This window comes from Anarrhichthys ocellatus, unplaced genomic scaffold (genome assembly GCF_004355925.1).
Source record: "Anarrhichthys ocellatus isolate YVR2014 unplaced genomic scaffold, GSC_Weel_1.0 scaffold60, whole genome shotgun sequence".
In the NCBI taxonomy this organism is placed as follows: domain Eukaryota; kingdom Metazoa; phylum Chordata; class Actinopteri; order Perciformes; family Anarhichadidae; genus Anarrhichthys; species Anarrhichthys ocellatus.
This window is the reverse complement of record NW_022280090.1, coordinates 149,041-172,120: the sequence shown is the minus strand read 5'-3', so window position 1 is coordinate 172,120 and position 23,080 is coordinate 149,041. Positions and strand designations below refer to the sequence as shown.

Below are 23,080 nucleotides of genomic sequence, written 5' to 3'. Positions count from 1 at the left end.
AGAATTACTTGTCTTGATACAATTCAATGTCGGCCATGAAAATTGTAAACAATGAAAACTTATATACTTGGTTTTGCATACCGACAAAATGAAAAGTGATGTATTTACAATTCTTACGATTTTTCTTTGTGTTTCAGCCAAAAGAGATCAAAACTCTGAGTTGACAAACAACCAGCGTCACCGCAATGACTTCAGAAACCAACCAGGACCCAAAAGCCTTGAGTAAGTTTGGAAGTTGTGAGGGACTTATTCTGTTCATTGTACAAGGAGATATGGTGTGGTTGTTATAAACTAGCTTGTTGTATTATCAATATGTCGGCATAAACCTGACCAACAAAGGATCATGATGAAAATGATTTTATCATTATTAATTATTATGCTTGTGCTCTAACATTTTGGTATCTGCCAGTGCCTACCAATCCACAAACTGTGACATGAGAGAACCCAGTCAGTTTTTAAGGGGCTGCCATGATCAGAAAACCTAAGATTCAACAAGCCAATCGGATTTGTCATTCTCCAGCTGCTCTAATAAAGGCAATAAACAAAAGCAATAAACCCGAAAAATGCATTAAAAATAAATAAATAAAATAACACTTGGCCCCCTTTCCTATTAAGTGCAGGCTAATTACGATATACCCCCACATCCCATCTGAGTATCTCCACTCACAGCTTGAGAACCACTTTTGCAAAGGTGCACCATATTTTTTCGCAAGCCAATCTGAGCACACTGGGCTTTTTCAGGAACAAGGAATAAAAGAAACAAGCACTAACAAGGGGAGCTTTAGACAGAGGGTGAATACAGGTACATTTCAAAAAGACAGCAAGAGAAACATTAAGTGTTTTTTGAACATTGAGGCTTGTTAACATATTCTAGGAACCCAAAATACAAGCAAGAATGTGAAATGTCCCCTTTAAGTTGAAGCCCTTCACAAATACTTAAAATATGTACATACATTTTTCTATCCAGCTGAATAGAATAAGCTTTTCTTTAATTTTCCAAAGCCTTAAATACAATTGTAAAATATGACTGCAGAAGAGGAAGGAAGAGCAAAATAGTTAGACTTGTATTTGAACTTCATTTGACATCAGAAATACCACTTCTTTAGTACTTAAAATAGAGTGACGTCTATCCCAAATACATATGAAGGACCAGAAGTGTACTAATATCATTTTATACCTCCATGAACACTCTGAGAGTGCCTGCAACCTTTCACACTCATTCTAGAGGCCTCGTGTTGGTGACTCAGAGTGGTTTATGGAAATGATATCTGCTTTAAAAAGCCAACAAATTCATATTGAAAGTGTCCAGGATACTGCTGGTGTCCAAATCTAACAGTTTCCTCCAGGAGTGATTGGTATGCAGAGGCAAACAACTGACTGCTGTCCTACCAGACTTGGATTATGTGTGAATCAATACTCGAGGAGCAAGAATCCTGCCTGCATTCAGTTGATATACTGTCAGAGCGTAAACCAATCCCCTGAGAGATGACACATACGGCTTGATGCATATTCAATGTATGCCCTCCAACTGGAGAAGGTCTGCTGTGGAAAAGTGATGAAGAATGGGCAACCTAAAAGTTGCACACATTAGAAGTAGTAAAATCATAAGTCAAACCTTGAGTTTACGGTATGTCATCAATGGCAAATCATTGACAAGAGCCTATCGTAGAAACTTGATCAAGAGGCAAACATGTTTTTATTGAAAAGTAGGTACAGCACTTGAAACTGAACACAAATGAAATGGCATATTAAGTTGTTAAAATAGTGTAATTGCTGGTATTTGGTCTGAATATCTTTATTTTCTATAAATGGCTCCTTAGTGGCCTCTAACTCACCAGATTATGTCACATCCCTTCAAAAACTAAACTGACCGGTCGATAAATCCCATATTCAAACACACACTGGCCAATCACTGCGTAGCATCGGCCATCTCCTCCCAGGGTCCGACAACGATCAGCAGTAAAGTCATGTTAAATGTTAAAGCACCAGGGTGAATGAAGCATTACTGTGATGCTGGTGCAGACAAAGGAGTAACTGAGTGTGGGTTGGCGTTTTTGATTTCAGCAGCTGTTGGATGAATTTACAGTTGGATGCTGAGTCATCCTACGGTTGAAATCCTAGAGAGGAATAACGTTGACAAAATGTGTCACCCATATCTCGTTTCCACCACGGGAGGGATCTGTTAATGGTCCCATGGGTGATAGTGCAGTTGACATTATGGCACATCCACCGTGTCGTCATTCATTTTCATTTGTCATAAATATAATGTACTTACTTGATTTATAATAGAAAATATTAGTTTATTTGAATATATATATTACAATAAAGCTTTTTGGGTGTTTTTGAGATGTACATGTTTGCCTTGAGACAAAAATAGATGCATAGTTTCATCCAAATACATTAGCACAGTTCAAGAGTTAAAAGGCCTTGCTAATGTGACAGCTGCAATGGTTGACAAACAGAAAGGAAATACTGACCTCTTGTGAAGTTCTAGCTAAACTGCAGCCAAAAGTAAAAGCACTAGTAATGTGTGTAACGCCCATCTAAAGTATCTGTTTATGATGCTTTTTTCAAATCTTGGGTATAACTGATATTTAAGATAATGTTAATGTGTACTTTTGCAGCTCATCAAATATTTGTAACCATATCCAATCCGATGGTTTTGCTCAGGCATGTGTTAACAGTGTGCATATTGAATACAGCTCCTGACCTAATGAACACAGCATTGATAATATTTATGCTTTCTTTTGTCTTTGTTATGTTTGCTTTAAAGTGGCAAACTCTAAAATTTTCCTCTAAAAACGTGTCTGTTAAGACGCTATCGTGGATGAGGTAACACAATGGTGATTGAGCCTATATTGCCCACTGATGAATGTATTGCAATATTTATATACGTATATATATTTGCAGTATTGATTCCCAAAAAATAATTATTGCATCAAACATTTCCTTCGGGTACAGCTTCACATTAAAAGTATTTATCTGGCGAAATGTGAGTTGACTTTTATTATGAAGCACAGTAGTCACGAGGGAATGCAATGTGAGTGTCAGTGAGCTGGAAACTGAGCGCTGTCATTTATCAAAAACACATCTACAAATAAAAGATCATATTAGGCAATTTTTGACAGCGGATCAGTTTGAAATATTGCAGGGAATAATGGAACACGAAGGAGCAGCCACAGTGAGCTGTTAGATGAAGAGCTGCAGGCGACAGGCTGCACACCTCCGACTTCTCAGCGAGGTAACCGACTACTTTCGCTGCTCGCAGACTCATGCCGTGTGCAGCATAACAATCAGATCACGGTCGCTCACAGAATGATGAAAACAGTATACAGGACCTGTAGGATTAAACACTATTTGCTGATACCATCAGCAGATAGGGTGTCGCCAAATCAACCAGGACTTGAATCTTAAGGATTGACACATTAACAACATCACACAGCAGAGTTTAACTGTTATTTTCTGCTCTTAACAGTGGCTATCAAGAAAAGGTCCAGAGTTCCCGGGGTTATGATCACTCAGTATGTTGAGATACTGCCGGCAGGAAAGTCAAGACCCGACTTTGCCCGGAAACCAATGCCTATGACTACTCAGGAGGGTAAATAACAAAACCCATGTAAAACTTTGATTACAACAACGTTATCAAACACTATCTATAACTGTATCACTGTCGCAAGTCTTTCTGTGTTTTTATTTTTCCAGGTAAAAAAGGATTTTTCAAAGCCATGGTTAGTGGAGAGCCGGCACCAGCTGTGACATGGGGACGTAATAAAGGCGAGGTCGATGACCCAGAAAAATACAAGACCAGATACGATGACAGAGCTCAAGAGCACATTCTAGAGGTGAGAAAACAGTATCTAAACAAAATGCTCCACATCTCATAAAGCACAAACTTATACGTTTTATCCCTATATTCCAATCCTTTCTCCTGTACTCCCACACTTGCTGACCTGTATTAAATATGCATATTTTAATTGAATTGTTTAAAAGTATGACGTACACTTCATTTATTTTGTTCTCAACTTCACAGTACTCAATTAAAAGAGCTGATTGATCATGACAATGTGAGACAGAACGTAATAGTCAGCACTAAAGATGTAATCTAACTCTGACAATATCGCTCCACCAGATACTCAATGTTAATCCAGATCAAGCCGACACCTACAAATGCTTTGCCACCAATGAGTATGGAATGGCTGTCTGCACTGCAACTCTCAATGTTATGGAAGGTAGAAGATGAGATTCTTACTCTGCCATATGTTCATTGTAAATGAATCAAATTAAAGTGTAATATACTGGAGATGTGACTATTCACTAATCATTTCTTGTGTTGCTATTGTTTTCATGTTTTGATTTTTTTCCCAGTTGGTTTCAAGAAGAAAGCCAAAGAAGGTATGACATTCACAACAGACCTATGAAGACGCTTAAGTTTTCTCTTTCTGCCATCCATACATTGATTTATTTTTTAGGGTTACAGAGAGTTCATGATCTTGCATTTGAATCTCAGAAGCTACAACAATAATGTAATTTGAACATAGTAAAATACTATGCTGGAATAAAACAAAAAACATCCCTGCAATTGCAGAGCAAGACTTACATATTTACAGATGAATTTGATCCAGGGATTGTTGTTTTTGCATGTTAACGTTTAGATGGAACCATATATAGAATGTAAACAAATATGATAGTGGGGTTATTTGCGATTAAGAAAACCTCTATCTCATTTTTTTCCTTCAAAGTCACATCTCTTTGTGCAAATGGAAAGCCACCACAAGATTTCAGAAAAATGCTCAAGAAAACGTAAGATCAAGTCAAGAGTGTTTTTCTAAATATGTACTTCTGTAGATCTCCAAAAACATATATCATTCTCTTTTCAGTGTTGTCACCAAAAAAAAACAACTCCGACCAAAAAAAGAGGGAGAAATTGATCCCAAGCTAATGGAAATGCTTATCTGCACACCAAAGAAGGACTATGAAAAAATCTGTTTTGAGTTTGGTGTTACCGACTTCCGCTGGTTGCTTAAGAGACTCAACCAGCTGAAAAAGGAAAGGAAAGATGAGCAGGCAAAGGTACTGTACTGTATGCAGTTTGTAATAATCAATGTATTTTGAACCTGCGAAATGCTGGTGAGGTTTTAAGCAAAGTCACAACATTTTTAATATTAATAAATAGAATGTTGCTGGGATGACATATTGTTCTAGGCCAACCCTAGAAGTTAGTGTTGCACCAGTTCCCTCAACAAAAATCGAATGGGATTTTTCCATTAGATTTCGGATACTTGCAGAAAATAGGCTCTGTGGCAAACACAAGTTTATGCTCCTCTCACACTTGTTCGGCAAGATAATCTTAAACAGCACTTTCATGATGTATTGTACATATTGAAGTGTGAATGCAATTGGCAGTGACTAGAACTAGAAAGGCAGTAGAGTGCAGATCGACGTCAGGTGTGTCTGCAACGACCACTGCTTTATTGTGTGATTGACTGAATATAACCCACAATTGGTTAACTCCCCCCAATTGCAAACTGTTTCCCCCACAGTGTCTTTGGCCGATTGGTTGTGTGTACTGATTGGTTGTGTGTACAGGTAGTAATGGAGATAGAGATAAAAAAAAATGGGCTATTAATGAACTACACTACGGTTGCATGAGCAACCGTAGAGGTTTGTTGTTTTTTAGGCTCAAGGACATTCACACACACACACACACACACACACACACACACATATACACACACACTGACTATATGATTTTTGCTAGCTTTTATCCCACTGTTCTTGTCATCCTCTTGTTGTTATGTCTATGTATTGTCTAATATTGTCTCTTGTCTTTCAATAAAAAATTATGAAAAAAATAAAATAAAAAAAAGAAGTAGAACAACATGTTAAAAACTCTTTCGTTTGTTTTAGCCGCAGACCTTATTTCAGTCATCTAACCAAAAACCCATTCAAGAAAACATTGATTTTGAGACAAGGAAACCGGGAGTTTTAGGACTCATTCCTGCAGCACTATATTATCTAAAAGCTTTTCACGAACACGGTGCCATGGACCCTACTCTGAGATTCACTGTGCTGTAGTTTACTTTTTTTGGTAACTTTAAAGATTAATTCCACACCAGTGTGTGAAGCAGTGTTTCAGTGCCTTCTCTCCCCAATTTTCAAGCCTGTTTCACCTCTGGTTGTGGTCAGAAGTGTGTTGCACCTGTAACCACATCCCCAATATGGGGCGACAGTGCTCAGTGGTAGAGCAAGGTCGTCTTTCAACCAGAGGATCGATGGTTCGAACCCCGGCTCTGCTAGTCCATGTCGATCTATCCTTGGGCAAGACACTTAACCACAAATTGCTCCCGCAAGCTGTGCCTGCGGTGTACGACTAGTTAAGACGCCTGATGGGCAGGTGGAATCATTGCATGGTAGCCCCTCACAGTGGGTGTGAATGGGTGAATGACGACATGTAGCATTAAAGCGTTTTGAGTGGTCGGAAGACTAGCTAAGGGCTAGCTACCATTTACCAATAGTGATGTCACAGGAGTACACTTGCACATCACTGCAGAGAGATGAGAAGTTAAATCACTGGATGTCTGAAAAACAACATTTCAAAGGGGTATTAAGTTACTGGGGATTTTTTCCCCCGAGGTTTGTTTTGATTAGTCTGTCGGAGGCTATACCAGTGTAATGTATCTTGAAAATATCCATGCTCCGCTCAAGACCGCTTAAGTTGAAATGTCATGGCTTCTGCAGTGAAAAATCTACAGATACACAGGATATTTCATTTCTCTTTTTCAGGTTGTAGAGCAAGTGAACAATGTGAGACAAATAGAAGTACAACCAAATGGAAGAGCCGAGTTTGGCCTCGACATGACACTACATGACCCCAACAGTGCAATCAACTTATACAAGGTGAGTTAATATGTATTACACGATAAACTATTCACAACCAATCACTGTTCAAATGAAAAGGAAATACAAAATCTAATCTAAGCACTTCTCTCTGAAAAGGATGGGACAATGGTTCCATATGGGGACGATGAAGATTTGAAGCATAGCCTTAAGACAACAGGGACAAAATATGTTTTCAGCATCAAAGATCCTCAGCCAGAAGATGCTGGGTTTTACCAGGTCGATGTTGAAGATGCAAATGTCCTTGCAACTGACTTCCAAGGTACAATGTAACTAATGCAACTGTAAGAAAACAGGATGGTCATACTGGCAGTTGGTGAGACAATGCAAGGCACATTCAGGAATGAGACCTCAGTCCGTTAATCCACACCCTCCATCCTCCTCTCTCAGTGCCTGCTGTGGAGTTCATAGCCAAGATTAAGGATGTGAAGGCCTTGGAAAGTGAGGACGCCATCTTTCAGTGTGTCTTGTCAACACCCCTCAACAGAATTACCTGGTCAAAACAGGATTCATCCCTTGAACATGGGGACAAATATGAGATCACCATCTCAGAAGACAAGCTAATTCACACACTGAGAGTTAAAGACTGTAAAATGGGAGATAATGGAGCCTATTATGCCATTGCTGGGATATGTTCCAGCTGTGCCTCTCTTAAAGTGGAAGGTGAGACATTTTTTTTTAGTATTGATATACACATTAATATATAAAGTAACAATCTCAGCTTGATAGTGTGATACCTGGATATGCAGTCCTTCGTATCTTTGCTTATTTTAAAAGTGTGAGAAAAGTTAATGATTCGTTATCCGTACTCGTATGCTTTTCGCTGTGATTCAGCTGATCCAAATGGTAAAGGACGCATGGGCACCCAAACTGGGAATCAAGATGACCTGACTAATCTACAAAAAACTGACGCTGCGGGGGATGGAGGTGATGGAGGTGATGGAGACGGGTCTGGTGATGGTTCTGGAGGTGATGGTGGAGACGGCACGAATAAGAACCTCCTGACAGAAGGAGAGGATGCCGATGATAAGAAAAAGAAGCGAGTACGAACTGGCCCTTTGGTTCCTGACACTGTTATCGGTAAAATCCTTGCATTTTGTGTCACTGCTATAATGCTATAGTTTTACTGCCAGTTGTCATAACATTGACTGTACATTGTCAGCTTTGCTATCTGGGTCCGTATTAATCAAGTGTCTCAGAATTACTCCAAGGTATTGGACTGGAGGTTTGACTAGAAAATACAGTTGGTCCCAACCTAGAGTAAAATATGAGGGATCGTATGGGCCGATGTGATGTGTAAGATAATTAAGGCCTATTGTTTAAAAGAAACATCTTCAAACTGTTCTTTGTGGACTGGCCCCAGGTCAGATCTATGGATTCAGAAGGTTTTTTTTTAAATGTGACGTTTCAATTCTGGATTTAAAATCAAACTAATCATATAGCTTTTGGATTCTCCAATAACACATAACTCACTACAACCAGACGTTTGGTGGCAGAAAATGAACTGTTAGTCAAAAAATTTGGGACAATTTAATAGACACTTAGGTAAAATTCTTATGACATTCGTAAAAGGATTATTATTATTTAGGGCAACTATTTAATTGAATAATTATAAAGGACTTTGATGATCTACTACAGGAAACATCTTGTGCAGTGCTGCATATTGACCAGTAGAGAGTGACATTATTATATTTACCAGAGGTTGTATATGGCCAGACATTAAACACGTTTACTTTGTTCTTACTTGCAGATCGCGGTGTTCAGTTCATCTGTGGACTGTCAGATACTGTTGCTAATATTGGTGAACGGGCAGAGCTGTCTTGCAAACTAAGCAGTGAGACCTCTGAGGGACGTTGGTATAAAAATGGGAAGCTGGTAAGTCAACTATTTTTGGAGAATATTTTTGTATATAGGACTACTGCCATGAATATCACTGTTGCAGACCCCGTGCATGTAATACTATTAGTGCATTGCATGCCTTAATTTATCTTCATGTTTGTGTGATGAATATTGAATCTTTTTATCTGGCAAGCTAACTAGTCAGGATGGGGTAACAATTATCAAAGATGGAGCCTGTCACGGGTTGGTGATTGATTGCTGTGGAAAAGATGATGCAGCTGTGTACTGCTTTGAAGCTGAAGGCCGTAAATCAGAAGCAACACTTAATATTCAAGGTCAGAATAAAAATCAATAACATGGTTTGGCATCAATTGATAAATTACCCCTTGGGTTAAATGGGTTCAAAAAGGTTTTTGACAAATAGTTTTTTCTCCAACATTGAAGATCCACCAATAATCGATGATGATGCGCTGGGAAAATTCGCAAAGACAGTCATTATAAAGGCAGGTGAAAATGCAGAATGGAAGATGCCATTCTCGGGTGGGGCTCCGATGACTATACAGTGGAACAAGGATGACGATGAGCTTTTGCCCGCTCTCAATGTGAAGATTGAAACATCAGCTACTGAGAGCAAGCTACGCCTTGTTAAGTGTCAAAGGAAAGATGGTGGAGAGGTCAAAATAAAAATAAAAAATGAATTTGGTACAACCGAAGCTATTTCCAAACTTATCGTACTCGGTGAGTAGTGAAAAAGAGACATTAAAGTTTCCATGTGTTGCACATTGATCTGTATGTAAGAAGATAAAAACTCCCCGTTTTCCCAGTACGACTACTTTCATTTCACCGACAGACAAACCCACACCACCACAAGGACCGGTGGACATTATGGAAAGTGCTGTCACATCTGCTGAGTTTAAATGGAAACCACCAAAAGATAGCGGTGGATGTCCGGTCACAAACTATATCATAGAACGCCAACAAGTCGGGCGCAATAAATGGTCAGATCTCGGTGAGATCCCCGGCAGCGACCCAAGTTACAAAGATTCAGATGTGACACCTGGAAGGAGATACTGCTACCGGATCAGAGCCAAGAACGCAGAAGGCATCAGCGATTACCTGCAGACAGGAGACATAGCAGCTGGTGTCTTACGTAAGTCTTTAGCTTGAGCCTAACTGAGGCTTCATGAGGGATATTTGTACTGCTGTCTGATGAAAGCCCCTTCGCTTCTTGGGAAGCAGGTAAAATAACAATAGAGTGCAACAAAGCAAACAAAAGATTACATTTCTTTACATCTATTTTAAGTTGTTTCATGATGTCATTATTCACTCTGATACATTTTCCTATCGCCATTGAATTTAAGATTGTTATTATTGTGGATTGTCATTTTTGATGCTTCCACGAGGAGTTGCCAGAAGTCAGAGTCAGGCTTTAATCGCTTAAACTTGGCCCGATGACAAAGCTTTACATAATGCATCACGGTAATATTTCTGCATTAATTAGAGGAAAACATAACTTCATCCAACTCCCAGTGGACGTAATACAAGTTGAAATGTCTGGCTTTGAGAGCACACTCACAGCGAGGTGCAGACACTGTGTACACTGTGTACATCAAAATGAAAACACTATTTTTCCTGTACATCATGCTACATTTGCCCGACAATTGTCAGCTCTCCTGCTGGTTATATTTGGTGAATAAAACATGGTGTGCTGGAGTTGACATGATTTAATTTCGGCAGTAATAAAAAGAATATTAGAACAATATAACATAACACAGAATAGTCAAAATGTCATGTTTCCTCCACAGGTTATCCCGGATCCCCAGCTGCACCAAAGGTGGTCAGTGCCTTTAAAGATTGCATCAATCTGGCGTGGTGTCCTCCATGTGACACTGGAGGAACCAAAATAGTGGGATACAACTTGGAAAAGAACAAGAAAGGCACAAATTACTGGAGCCTTGTAAATCAAGGGGGACCTATTACAGGTATCCAACTCATATGGGAAGCTGCAGAAATAAAGCGAATAAGTGGGAATATTAATGCCTGCTATGCATACTAGAGGTGTGAATCTTCACTGGCCTCTGAACGCTGTTTTATTTAGAAAGTGCTTTCAAATATCAGACAACAACATTCTATAATATACGAAGCTGCATCTTTTCAATACCAGTATCTGTTTTACCCGCCTCAGTGGGTGAACGAGCCAAGCAGCTAGCGGACTTTAGTTATTTACTTTTCCTTTCTCACAGCTCTCCTTCTCTTATGAGATATCATCACTGCTTCCCACAACAGAACAATACCACAGTTGAATTTCAGCCAGCGTGCACGTTTTTTTCCGCCCAACATTGTTGAAACAGGGCAGCTAATATCGGTAGCCAGAGCAACAACTTAGCGGACAGCAGAGTGCCGTCACTCACAACAGAGAACAGAGGGGAGAGGAGAGAAACAAGTGCTACAGCTAATGACAGCAAAACGCAGCAAAGACTCAAACTGAGCTGAAATTTTTTTTGAACCAAAATTCTAAATATTCTGGTCCGCAACGCGATGCAGTAGAATCAAGAAATATCCATACCTCTGACGCACACGCCTACACAATTTAACATTTCTAGTAATATGACAACAAAACATTTTTTTTTTCCACAGATACAAAGTATGCAGTGAAAGATGTTTTTGAAGGGGCAGCATATGAATTTAGGGTGGCTGCTATCAACCTATCCGGGGCTGGAGATCCTAGTATTCCATGTGAGACAGTAATCACAAGGGATCCAATGAGTAAGTCTGTCACACTGAATTCTTATACTCAGTTGCAGATGTTTCCACTGAAAATTATGCAAGTCATGCATCATATTGAATCTGTTGAACTTAATGCTGTCTGTACCTCTTTGGTTAGTATAAAAGCGTGACAATGTTGAGCCAATAACCTCTAATTTCTGCATTTTCAGAACCTCCAGGCAAAGTCACAGACCTGAAGTTAACATCCTCCAATTACACCACATTTTCACTGGCTTGGACTAAACCTACAGAAGTGAAAGGGGTAGAGGATGAAGCCCAAGGCTACTACATGGAGATCAGACCAATTGAAAACCTTGAATGGACTCGTTGTAATGCCATCCCAATTACTCTAACTTCCTACACCGTGCTTGGCTTGAAGGCGATGGCCAGCTACTGGGTGAGAGTAATTGCCACCAATTATGGAGGCAATGGAGAACCTCAAGGCTTCGACAGTTACATCATTGCCATGCCTCCTCCTGGTAAGATTTCATTTTTTCTATAGTGTTTGTATAGTGTCTAACAATATGTTGTTTTGTATACATGGATATTGGAGTTAAAGGGTGGAATTGATGTGACATGACAGTTTAAGGAGCAATGTGCAGGATTTAGTGACATCTAGTGCCGAGGTTGCAGATTGCATCAGACTGAATACTCCTACAGTGGTCTTCAGGTGAAAACGCGAAAGGCTCTGGCTAGAGCCAGTGTTTGGTTTGTCCATTCTGGGCTACTGTAGAAACATGGCGGTGCAATGGCGAACTCCGTGAGGAGGACTCACTCCCTATGTGTAAATGGCTTATTCTATGGTCTGTCGCCGTTTAGTTTTTTAAACCAGAAGTGAAACGAGAGGGTGGAGCTAAGAACAACTAAACTCTGAATAAGCAGTTTTAGGAGACCATTAAGGTTTCATCTAACTTTCACAAAGTGAAAACACACAATAAAAGGGTTAAACCACACTCAACTCCCAGCACAGTAGTAGTGACCTGTCAATCACAAGGTATACCACATCCTAAAACATAACCTGCTTTATGGTTTTTTAAAATCTAAATGGGGCCATAATTTACTAAAAGAACATCATGCTGTATTAAAAAAGACTTGAAACTAGCGATTGAGACCATAAACTTATGTTTACCATGTTTACTGATGTAATAAATTAAGTGAGAAGTAATTTTCTCATAAACTTCTATTCAATCAGAATTATTTTTGCAACCAGATGAGTCGCCCGCTGATTTTTCAGCATTGGATTTGGTCTTCAGGCCGAGCGGCTGCTGCCAAAGTTAATATACGCTGCAATACAGTACAAAGAATTAGAAAAATCTGAGAATGGCAACATTATTTCAAGAAGAATGAAAGACTACCAGTTTGCTAACTTGTATGATTACAAGAATCTCAACATTTTATTTTAAATTTCACCCTCACAGTGAGGCCAAAGTTTAAAGATCGCAACATGAAGACCTTTGTGGTGATACGATCTGGAAACACAGTCCGTCTGAACATCAACTTTGAGGTATTGTGCAAGAAATTTTCCTCCTAATTAATTGGAAATGTATTTAATCTAATTAACAAATACATTTTCTTTCTTACCGCCTACAGGCCTCGCCCCTGCCACAAATCCTGTGGCTAAAAGATGGTACTCCAGTGCCCAGACATGTAACTATTACCAACTCTGATAAAGGCTCTCAAATGTTAATCCCCACGTCTGAGCGGTCCGACAGTGGCATCTACACCATTACTGTCAAGAACGTTGTCGGCCAGGAGAGCCTCAATGTTGAAATCAGAGTCACAGGTGAGTCTCAGTGTGCTTGGCCATGAACTGAGAAACTGAGCCGCATATAAGAAGTACTGTTTGTTGCACAGCAGATACACTTTTGTAACTCAGACCTCTGTCTCTCTAAATCTGGATGTAGATGATCCCAAGCCTCCAGGTCCAGTGGAGCTGAATCAGAACATCCCAGAAACAGTGACTCTGTCCTGGACTCCCTCTCCAGATGAGAAGAGGGACGACAGACTTCACTACATTGTATCCAAGCGGGACTCCTTCCTACGCACTTGGAGGACAGTGGCCGACAACCTCTTCAACAATAAGTTCACAGTTATCAATATTTTGCCTGGACGGGAGTATTACTTCAGGGTATTTGCTAAAAATGACATGGGTCTTTCACCGCCTTCCGAATCCCCTGTGTTTGGAATCATAAAGCAAAAAGGTTGGTGTCTCTGGTTAAATCACAAAGACATCTGAATCACTGATCCTGTACTCAGTGAATCATGTTTCCTGCAGAAGCTGCCTCAGTAAAACACTTGTATTTTCAAATTTAAAACCACTGCTCACCAAACCAGAACAGTTTAACCCTACCGATCCCTCAGGTAAATACTGACCATGGATAGACGGGCACCTTATAAATGGAATGAATTACAGGGGATTTTAAAACTTGAATGTCTCACCCCAATGTTTTTTTTCAAACACTTAACTTCTTTATGGATTCAACCACTAATTCAGAACAGTATTGCTGTAATAATACTTGTAAAAAGCCTAATTAAAACTGGAACTACTGGGCTCTGTTCCAGAAATAAGAAAGCGGCATTCAAAGCAACACTGACATGCAATACTGCAAAAATTCAACCGGACAACATATTCTTGCCCACTCGTAAAGGTATATTGTGAAGTTCATTCCATTTATCCACACGAGTGAAGAGTAAACAGAACGTCAAGCGTAAACTTGATAAAGTGTCCCATTAAGACTTTTTAGAGCCCCTATGCGAACACCATTTCCCACAAGCCCATTTATTTGGTGAAATGTCATCTCAGCTTGACAGACTGAGAACAGTTTAACTGTGGTCTACTAAACTAGGCCTACGTGACAACAGAGATGATTGAACAGATCCTCTTTAAGTGAAGGAGATTACAGCTAAAAAGTTGGAAAGCTGACAGTAGAAGAGAGGAGACACGGTTGACGCATATTGTAGTGTGTGTGGGGGGGGGGGTTAACGGCTACGATCCTGTCTCCTGGCCCAGGGGTGGCCCATGCAAAAAGTTTATGGTGACCCTTAAATGGGATCAAGTACAACAATTTACTTACTGACTTATGTCACTGACAATACATTTTTCTTTGCATTTTGAAATAACTAACTTGTGCTTTTGTGTTTTATAATCAATTAAATATATGTATGCAAAACAAAACATGGCCTGGATGGGTATCTAACACTGGATTTAGAAATTGTTGTGGCCCTGGAGCTTATTTGAAATTGCCCTATCCTCTTGCATGGCTAATGCAGCAGCAGCCTTGGCCTCTCTGTGCTGCATTTCTTTGGTAGTATATTCTAGCTCGATTAAATACGGCTGAATATCCGAGTCAGCCAAAACACTGTACATTTTTGTCCTCGTTCATAACATCCTCTGCACAAATTCGTTTTTTGGGATGCCATTTACACTGTAGAACTCGTAGCTAGTTTGCAATACAAGTGTATACGTTTATAAGTTATAAGTTTGAAGAAAAGCGGCCATTTGTGAAACCCTAAACTTTGAGTTTCTTTGTGTTTCAGGAAAATTCAAAGTCAACATGCCAGAGACAAAATCCCTTGACTTCCAGTCCCCACCATCATTCATCGTTCCCCTGAAAACGCGTACAGCTCCATGGGGTTACGAGAGCTACATGAGCTGCGCAGTTAGGGGGAATCCAGCTCCACGAGTGACATGGTACCACAACCATATCAGCCTGAACACAAACACCAACTACCACGTCACCAATGTGTGTGGAGTTTGCTCCTTGCTCATACTGAAGGTGGGACCCAAAGACGACGGGGAATACAAAGTGGTCATCGAGAACAAACTGGGGACAGCCGAGTCCTCAATGACGCTGATTGTCAGAGGTATTAACATTTATATGAGGTTTTAAATTATTTTTGTCTAGACACTGAGGAAACATTTGAGTGACCAGTATGTAAATGAAACAAGCTGAGAGCATCAATATGTTCCTTTACAGAGTGAAGAGGAGCTGCAGCTGCCAAACAGGAGCTGAACCAAAAGATTTCTACTGTATTTTAAATCAATTACCCAAAATGTAGTGACAACTCGTTAATTTTAAGTTACTTAATTTCAAACTATCTAAACATGTAACTTACCAAAAAAACATGAATTGTGTCTTTTGGGAAAATGTTTTATCCTGCACTATTAAACTTTGGAGATATTTCACCATCCTGCTTCCATTTACTGAAAATTAGGTAAAATACAAAATGTTTAGTTCTACTGTTCGATGATCTTGAATTATGTGTAACACAAAAGCCCTTTTAGCAGCTTAATGTTGTATAGATTGAGTGCAGCTTCCTTCACCTTCTAGAACCGGAGGTTGCCGCCTATAGTTTACTCATTATGGTAGAGAGACAATGTCGATCTTTTGTTTCTCTCATAGAGTAGACTGGGGTCTCTCTATGGATACAGAATGGTTGCTGTTGCTGGTGCCTTACATTAAATTGCTAAAAGACAGCCTTGAGAATTGTGATACTTGCTACTACTATGCCATAGTGGGATCTATTACACACAAAAGCAACATGATCCACATTCCTGCCACCAGTTTTACGCCATTGGTTGGTTTGAAAATGACAGCTGTCAGTGAGTTCCATGGAGGTGCTGTGCATAAGAAGTGGCACCAGAAGTGGGAAAATCAATAAGTAAATGTATTCAAATGTTTTACATAAGTAGTTTTGAGGTACTTGGAATTTGATTTAGTACCTCTTCTCACTCCTGCATAATTTGCCTAAAACGCCTATCAACCGCGTACCCAAAGTAAACTGACAGCTCTTATTGAACCATTGGGACTACATGTATGGTTTTAGTCTTTATTGAACAGCAACGCTCTGACGTTTCTTCACAATCAGACAGAATCACTGTCCAAAAGACTCTCCTTCAACAGCTAACAGTCATGACACTTACTATAAGTTAAAATTTGATAACAATACAACAGAAAACTAATATTTCACACGTGGTTTACTAAGAGTGCGGCAATGTATTTTGACGCATGGTTTCCAGTTCAGGTTAGAAAACTTTCCCAGCATTCAATCTGATAAATCTGCATATCCCTGGCTTCGTAATTTCATCGGCTATGTGGAGCCTGAGTTTGAACAGGATCTGTTGCGATTGGCTCGAGCTATACCCAAAGAAGTGAGGCGGGCATTGTCTTTCAAAGCGGACTCTCGTTGGCTGTTCCAGACTGTGGCCGGGCTATAGAAGCTCCTATTGGGTCAAATGAGGTGTCAATCTAACCGGCGGAATGCAGGCTCCATTTTGCGATGAAAATCTCAGCTCTGTTGACAAGGAACATGAAGTTATGCCCGAAATATGATCGTGAGTTATCATATCTGCTGGCTAATTTGAAATGATGCAACAGCCCCCCGTGGGTCTTTATGGACGTACTAATGTGTTTTGGACTAAATCTTTTACTGGATTCGATCGAGTGGACCCTTAGCCACCTAGCAAGACCGTTTTTGCTGGACTAGCATGCACAAGGGGGACGTTATGAATCATAATCGGTGAGTCATGGCGATATTTTATCGGCTATTTTTGGAGTGCTTGTTTGACAGAGATGTTAACTGTACCTGCTGTTGTTGTTGTATCTTGAAATGGTTTGCATAAATCGAATTACAAGAACCGTAGCATTAATGTGAGATATCACATTAATACTCATCGTTACAGGGCAGTTGTGTGCATAACACAAATATGCAGTTATCACTCTGAGGGCCCGCGGGCGGGCCCTCAGAGTGGTTTTAATGTTCTACTCAAACTGCGTTTCAGAGTGAAATCCTGTAATTTGTATTGACAGTCTTATTCAGGCAGTTAAATTTCTTGTATATTTACAAGTTTGACAAATGTGATGCATTACTACAAATAAACACCACAACAGCACATAACCTGGCCACACCAGGACCAGCTTTAGAAGTATCGTGTTGCTTAACATTACATGTTCTAAGTCTTTGAAAGTTAGTAATTGAGTTGCGTTTTTTATTTCAATATTTATGCACATTTTGTTGCTAATGCTACTGCACTTTTAACTTGAAAGTAAGTTTGAAAGTCATGAATGCCAGACCTTTGCATCTAAGTGAGTATTTTTACATAGTGGTATTATACGTCAGTGGTGGACCTTAGCTCTTCTTCCACCACTCCCCCCACACCCACACCAGCAGTTGCTGTGGCTGGTATGGGGGTCCAATGAATGACTAGGTCAAAGGGTCTAGCAGAAGAAAAAATGTGATATCTTTGAATCTCCAGAGGAGAAGCCACACTTTACAGAATCCAGTTCACTGAAGACAAGCGGGTCTTCAACTCTGTCCAGTCTCCCTCCTCTCCTCCTCCTGCTACCATGGCCAAGCGCAAGTCAAAGAAGCTGCAAGAAGAACACCTCCATTGTATTGGACTCATCAGTGTCACAGTCCAGGAGCAAGATAAACTCCCATGTTTCTCCAGCCTTGCTGTTCATTATTATCTTCACAATCGGGGCCTCTCTAATGGGGTGGTTTTGTGTACAGCAGCAGCAGAGCCTCGACCAGCTGTCGGAGTCTTTTACAACAATGCAGAAGAGAATCACAAACCTCCAGCAGGTGGTGGCGGTGACTGACGCACAGGTAACTTCCCCAGTTTAACGTTAACTTTGCTTTTCTGTGTGTTTCTGCTGGGCTGGTCATGGACATTGTTAAATACTGAAATGTTACCTACATGTACTGCTTATGTTTTGTTTTATTGTGCACCAAGGTCAAATAAATCAACAGTTTTACTTGGACGTTATTTCGGCGTTGGCGGGGGGGGGTTTATCAGTGCAACAGCTGCGTTTAACTCGCTGAAGAGAGCGTGCAATACCGGATGTTGGTGATATGCCTTCAAAATAATTGTATCACGATAGTCGTTTTTCAACGAATAAGTAAATATGAATAAACAAACAAATAAAAAAGGAGGTGCATTAAAAAATGCTTTCAGTCATTTGTAGTTATTGTAATTTATGACGAATAATATTTCTGAAAATCTAGGTATGGGACTTTATTTTGAAAAGTTACGGATGTACGATGTTTTAAAATGGTGAACTTGACACGCTAATTTTAGCACGACCTGACTTTCAGTGGCATTTACAGCCCCGACGGCTATTGTGAAATATTAATAGCTTTATGCCAAATATTTTTTTTTCATTATCAGCAGTGATTGCTGCTAGCTGCTCTGTCCTCGTGTTTAGGCTTATCATGATAGTATTTCTAGAAAATAAATTGGTTTGAAATGTCTGGTTTAATTAATACCTGACAAATCACATTGATCCAAAAATCATCCAACACTACTCAGTGGTTTTGATCACTACCCACAATGGCCTAATACACCCAAGGATATTAATAATATAAATATATATATAAATAAACAACATTTACATTTTGCTGACACATTGATGTTGTCTAATGGAAGGCTATATATTGGCATATTATACCGACCCTACTTGCTACAGCAATAAGACAGCTCAGTCTGACATAAATCAAGGACAAGAAGACATTTCAAATGTTTGAACTGAAATCAAACCACATGGCTAAATATTTTCTCTCACTCTCTAGACGGATACAGGTTTGGGTGTGGAGGAGAGGATCTTTGCCCTGGAGGAGGCCCAGAAACAGGCTGAGGTTGCCCTGGCCACTTCAAAGAAGTTGAAGAACTCCGACCATGCGCAGCTTTGGGCCCTCCATGACGAGATGGACACTCGACTGACTGAGATAAAGCAGGTCGCCCTGTCCGTCACAACCCTCCAGGCCATGTTCAATAACCAGAGTGAGGAGTTTGAGACTGTGAAGGAGAGCGCAGTGGCCGGTTTGAGCTCCAGCTCAGCGCTGGCTGAAAACGTGGCTGGGTTAGCCAGTGCTGTGGTCAGTGCATGCTCCAGAGTTGACGATCAGGCTGCATCGGTGGAGGCTCTTAATGCTCAATTAGAGGGGCAAGCCTCAGACCTGAATGAGCTGAAAGAGTCAATGTACCTTCAAAAAGATGCACTTCATACAAACAACGAGGAGATGGCTGCAATAAAGTGAGCTCCGTTTGATTTAACAGCTCCTGTAAGCATGCTTTAACATTATTTAAATTAGCTGACTTTCCAAAGAAGTGTTCATTTATGTTTTGTTTGTGTTTTTCAGGGAGCTCGTCGAGGCTAAGCAGGCCATGCGTGCCCAGGCGTTAGAGGAGATGCTCAGTTCAGTGCAGATGACTCTGGATGAGCAGTATTCCACTTCACAGACACTTCGCAGCAGCCTCATGACTCAGCTGCAGACTTTTCACTCCCAGGTAAAACCCGGCTACTTTTTTCGAAGATAATCCTTTCAAACCCCTGATGAATTAAAGTATTTAGTGACTCCATTAGGATGAATAACATATCTGTCTATTTCAGTTGGCGAAAACTCCTTTGTCAATGAAAGTTAAATCAAATGAGGAGGGTTCAGCAGCAGAAGAGTTCATCTGCACTACAACACAGAGTGCCACTGAGGTGCAGGAGAAGCTAGAAGATGTTGAGGAAAAGGACGAGCAGCAGGATACTGAAGATGAAGCAGAAAATGAGGCAGAGGAGGAGGAGGAGCAGGAGGAGGAAGCAATGCTTGAAGAACAGCCACTGGAACAGGAAGTGGAGGGGGCAATTATAGAGGAGCAAGAGGAGGAGGAAATTACAGAGGAGGAGGAGGAAGAAGAAATTACACCGGAGGAGCAAGACAACGAGGAAAATACAGAACAGAGTGAGGAGCAGGCGGTTGCTGAGGAGGCAGCAGAAGAGGAGGTCGCAGAACAGACTGTAGACGGTCATGTTTTAGACCAGCCTTTGGAAGAGGAGGTTTCCGAAGAAGTCGGAGAGACTGTAGTGGAAGATTCTGGTGAATTAAATAGGGAGGTCTTCATGGAGGAAAATGAGGAGGACGTGTAGTATTTGAAATGCTCCTGGAAATCATTAGTTCACAGGATTGTGATTTTAAAGTCTTATTTGGATCAATGGGAACAATTTTTACACGCAGCACACATTTCTTGCAAATTATTTCAAGTATTTGTTTTGTTCAAATTACTTAAATTTTATAAATTTAAGTCTTGACAACAAGTATAGATATACGATCGCTGTTGTTAGTTCCTTTGTCAGACCTGAAAATGCATTTACAATATCTGTTAATACAGAAGGTTACTGAGATTGAAGTGTTGGAAATTACACAATTCATGTAAAGTAATTTCAACAAACTATCAAACTGTTTTAGAGCTGGCATGTGACAAAAAACATTTTATATAATCATTTTAAATTCAATTAACTGTATTGTATCTGTTTACGCATGATGAGATTAGAGTATGAGTATAAAATGTAAAGTGTTTTTTTGCAATTTGACAGACAACATGATTGTGCCTGTACTTCTTATAGCTCTTAATTGAATACAAGTGCATATGTAGTGCTTCTCTCAGTGAAGTTATTTATGTTACAAGTGTACATGCTGTACACATGGGTACATAGGATTCCATTGGTACATACTGTTCTCTCGTCATGAACTTCTTTTGTGAAAAGGTTAAAGTGCTATTTTCTGCCAGCAGATGGTGCCTGATTACTACCGTAATGATAAAGAATAATCAACTAACAAAACGTTCTGTCTAAAGGAGGAGACATCTGAGTGGTCCATGACTTGTAAGGGAAACTCTACTAACAATTAGTGTCATACATTAGCCTTCTCATGTTGTGCATTTAGGGGGATCTATTGGCACGAAGGGAATATGATATCAAGTATGCTTTCTCTTGTGTGTAATCTCTTGAAAATAGGATTCAGTGTCTCTTTTTACCTTACAATGAGCCCTTTCTATCTACATACAGAGCGGGTCCTACACGCTTGGCACAAGGGAGAAATTTGAGTTGGTTGCAATCTGCAACTTTACTGCAAATGTCACCAGATCCTACACACTAGACCTTAAAATGGTGATTTATTTTTTATTTTATTCATGGCAGTAATTACATTAATCTCTCAGGATAAAACAACAAAAGGGGAGCATTATGACAAGCTGACAAGTATATTTAATGTACAGGTGTCGGGTGTCGTAAAGCAAAACCTAATGGGAGGTTCAACTGTTGAATGTTAAACACATAATTTTTATATCTTTAATATGATGATGTTCTTAAACAGTGGCTACATGTGCAGCTAAAATATGTGCAAAACAAACCCAATAACAATGTTTGTCCAGATAACATAGAAATACAATAGCAGTAGAACTGACATTCCCATTCAAAGAAACGTAGCAGGATGGTCTGAACGGTGGCAAATGTCATGTGTACTGTTGCCATTGCGACTGCTTGAGAGGGCTAACTTCTATACGAACTAAAACGACTTACAGCAAGTCAGGAATTGCCTCAGGTGAGGTTTTGCTGCACAAATAAAACGAGCAGTAGAGCGGTGACTTAGGCGTAGAGGGCCAGAGTAAATGAGTAACATTTAACAACTTAATGCTTCATCCACACACTCTTATTTTCTGTAACCAGTGTGGCATTAACAAGCTAACTGGTGGACAGCTAGCTAGCTCAGACTAGCGGACTAGCTTGCTAATTCTGCCATGCTTTGTTGCTACACTGGTTACAGAAAACCAGCCGGACAGCAGGCTGGCGACCAGCGTCAATGCTGGTCCTGACGGTCCCACTAACGTGTGTTGTCCCCGTAACAATTAACAATAATTGCCATTTTCTTTTGAACTAGTCAAATAACCACAGAAAACCATTCAATGCCAGTTTGACTCCTCCTGAAAATATCCCTCTATCCAAAAACATACTTTGGAGCAATTTGCTAGTGGAGCAACACATGCACTCATCAGTGTCACTGCAGAAATGATTTCACATTTGTGAAACTATATGTCTTATTTAATCCTGTGATTAATTTGCAGCAGGTGCAGGATGGGGCTTGCTCTGACAGCCAACTCTAGCTCAGGCTGGACATAATTAGAAGCAAACTGAAAATGGAGGAATCATACATGTGGTGTGTATCACCACCTGAGACCACTGAGCACATCAATTTGACAACATTCAGACCGTTTAAGATTTTATTTTTAAGCTACACCAAATATTTTATGTGAAACTTTACAGTGTAGGCATACTTGCTTTGAAATATATTTGTCCCATTCCACAAGCATTTACTGAGCATGAGTAACACAGATAGCACTCCTTTTTAGGAGAATAAATTGCAAACAAATGAGCTGTGCTAACATAATGAATGCAACTGTGTCACGTAACATACTCCGAAAGGTATGTAAACTCGTCTTAACTGTCAACACATGCAGCCTCCAGCTTGATGAAATTAAAACAACAGGTCTCACACTAAGAACTGTGTATTTGGGCCTCTCACCAACCTGTTGTTTTTTATACACTCTTATCTCACTCCGACACAAACATGCGTGCTTGTCCAACTCAATTGCATGTATTTTCAAATTCTACTTCCAGATGTAGCTTCTACCAATTGTTTTAATTGAAGAGTTGCCATTTTTAACAGTGTTGTTCCTAGTGGTGGAATGTAACTGAGCACATTTACTCATGAACCAAAAATATAAAATAATAAATTAGCTTCAACTTTACCA

At 40.0% G+C, this 23,080-nt stretch overlaps 1 protein-coding gene across 1 annotated transcript; it reads left to right on the top strand.

Annotated features, from left to right (window-relative positions):
- The first annotated feature begins 4,815 nt into the window (after positions 1-4,815).
- On the top strand, positions 4,816-22,432 carry LOC116396881 (immunoglobulin-like and fibronectin type III domain-containing protein 1). The gene is made up of 21 exons (XM_031871824.1): positions 4,816-5,070; positions 6,784-6,897; positions 6,997-7,159; positions 7,288-7,560; positions 7,732-7,977; positions 8,648-8,753; positions 9,161-9,474; positions 9,587-9,886; positions 10,542-10,718; positions 11,374-11,502; positions 11,673-11,981; positions 12,921-13,006; positions 13,093-13,285; positions 13,407-13,703; positions 15,040-15,366; positions 17,761-17,912; positions 18,016-18,111; positions 19,075-19,538; positions 19,645-19,792; positions 19,896-20,135; positions 22,394-22,432. The coding sequence occupies exons 1-21, from the start codon at positions 4,939-4,941 to the stop codon at positions 22,430-22,432; spliced, it is 4,305 nt and encodes a 1,434-aa protein (XP_031727684.1). The 5' UTR covers positions 4,816-4,938.
- Positions 22,433-23,080: the final 648 nt, after the last annotated feature.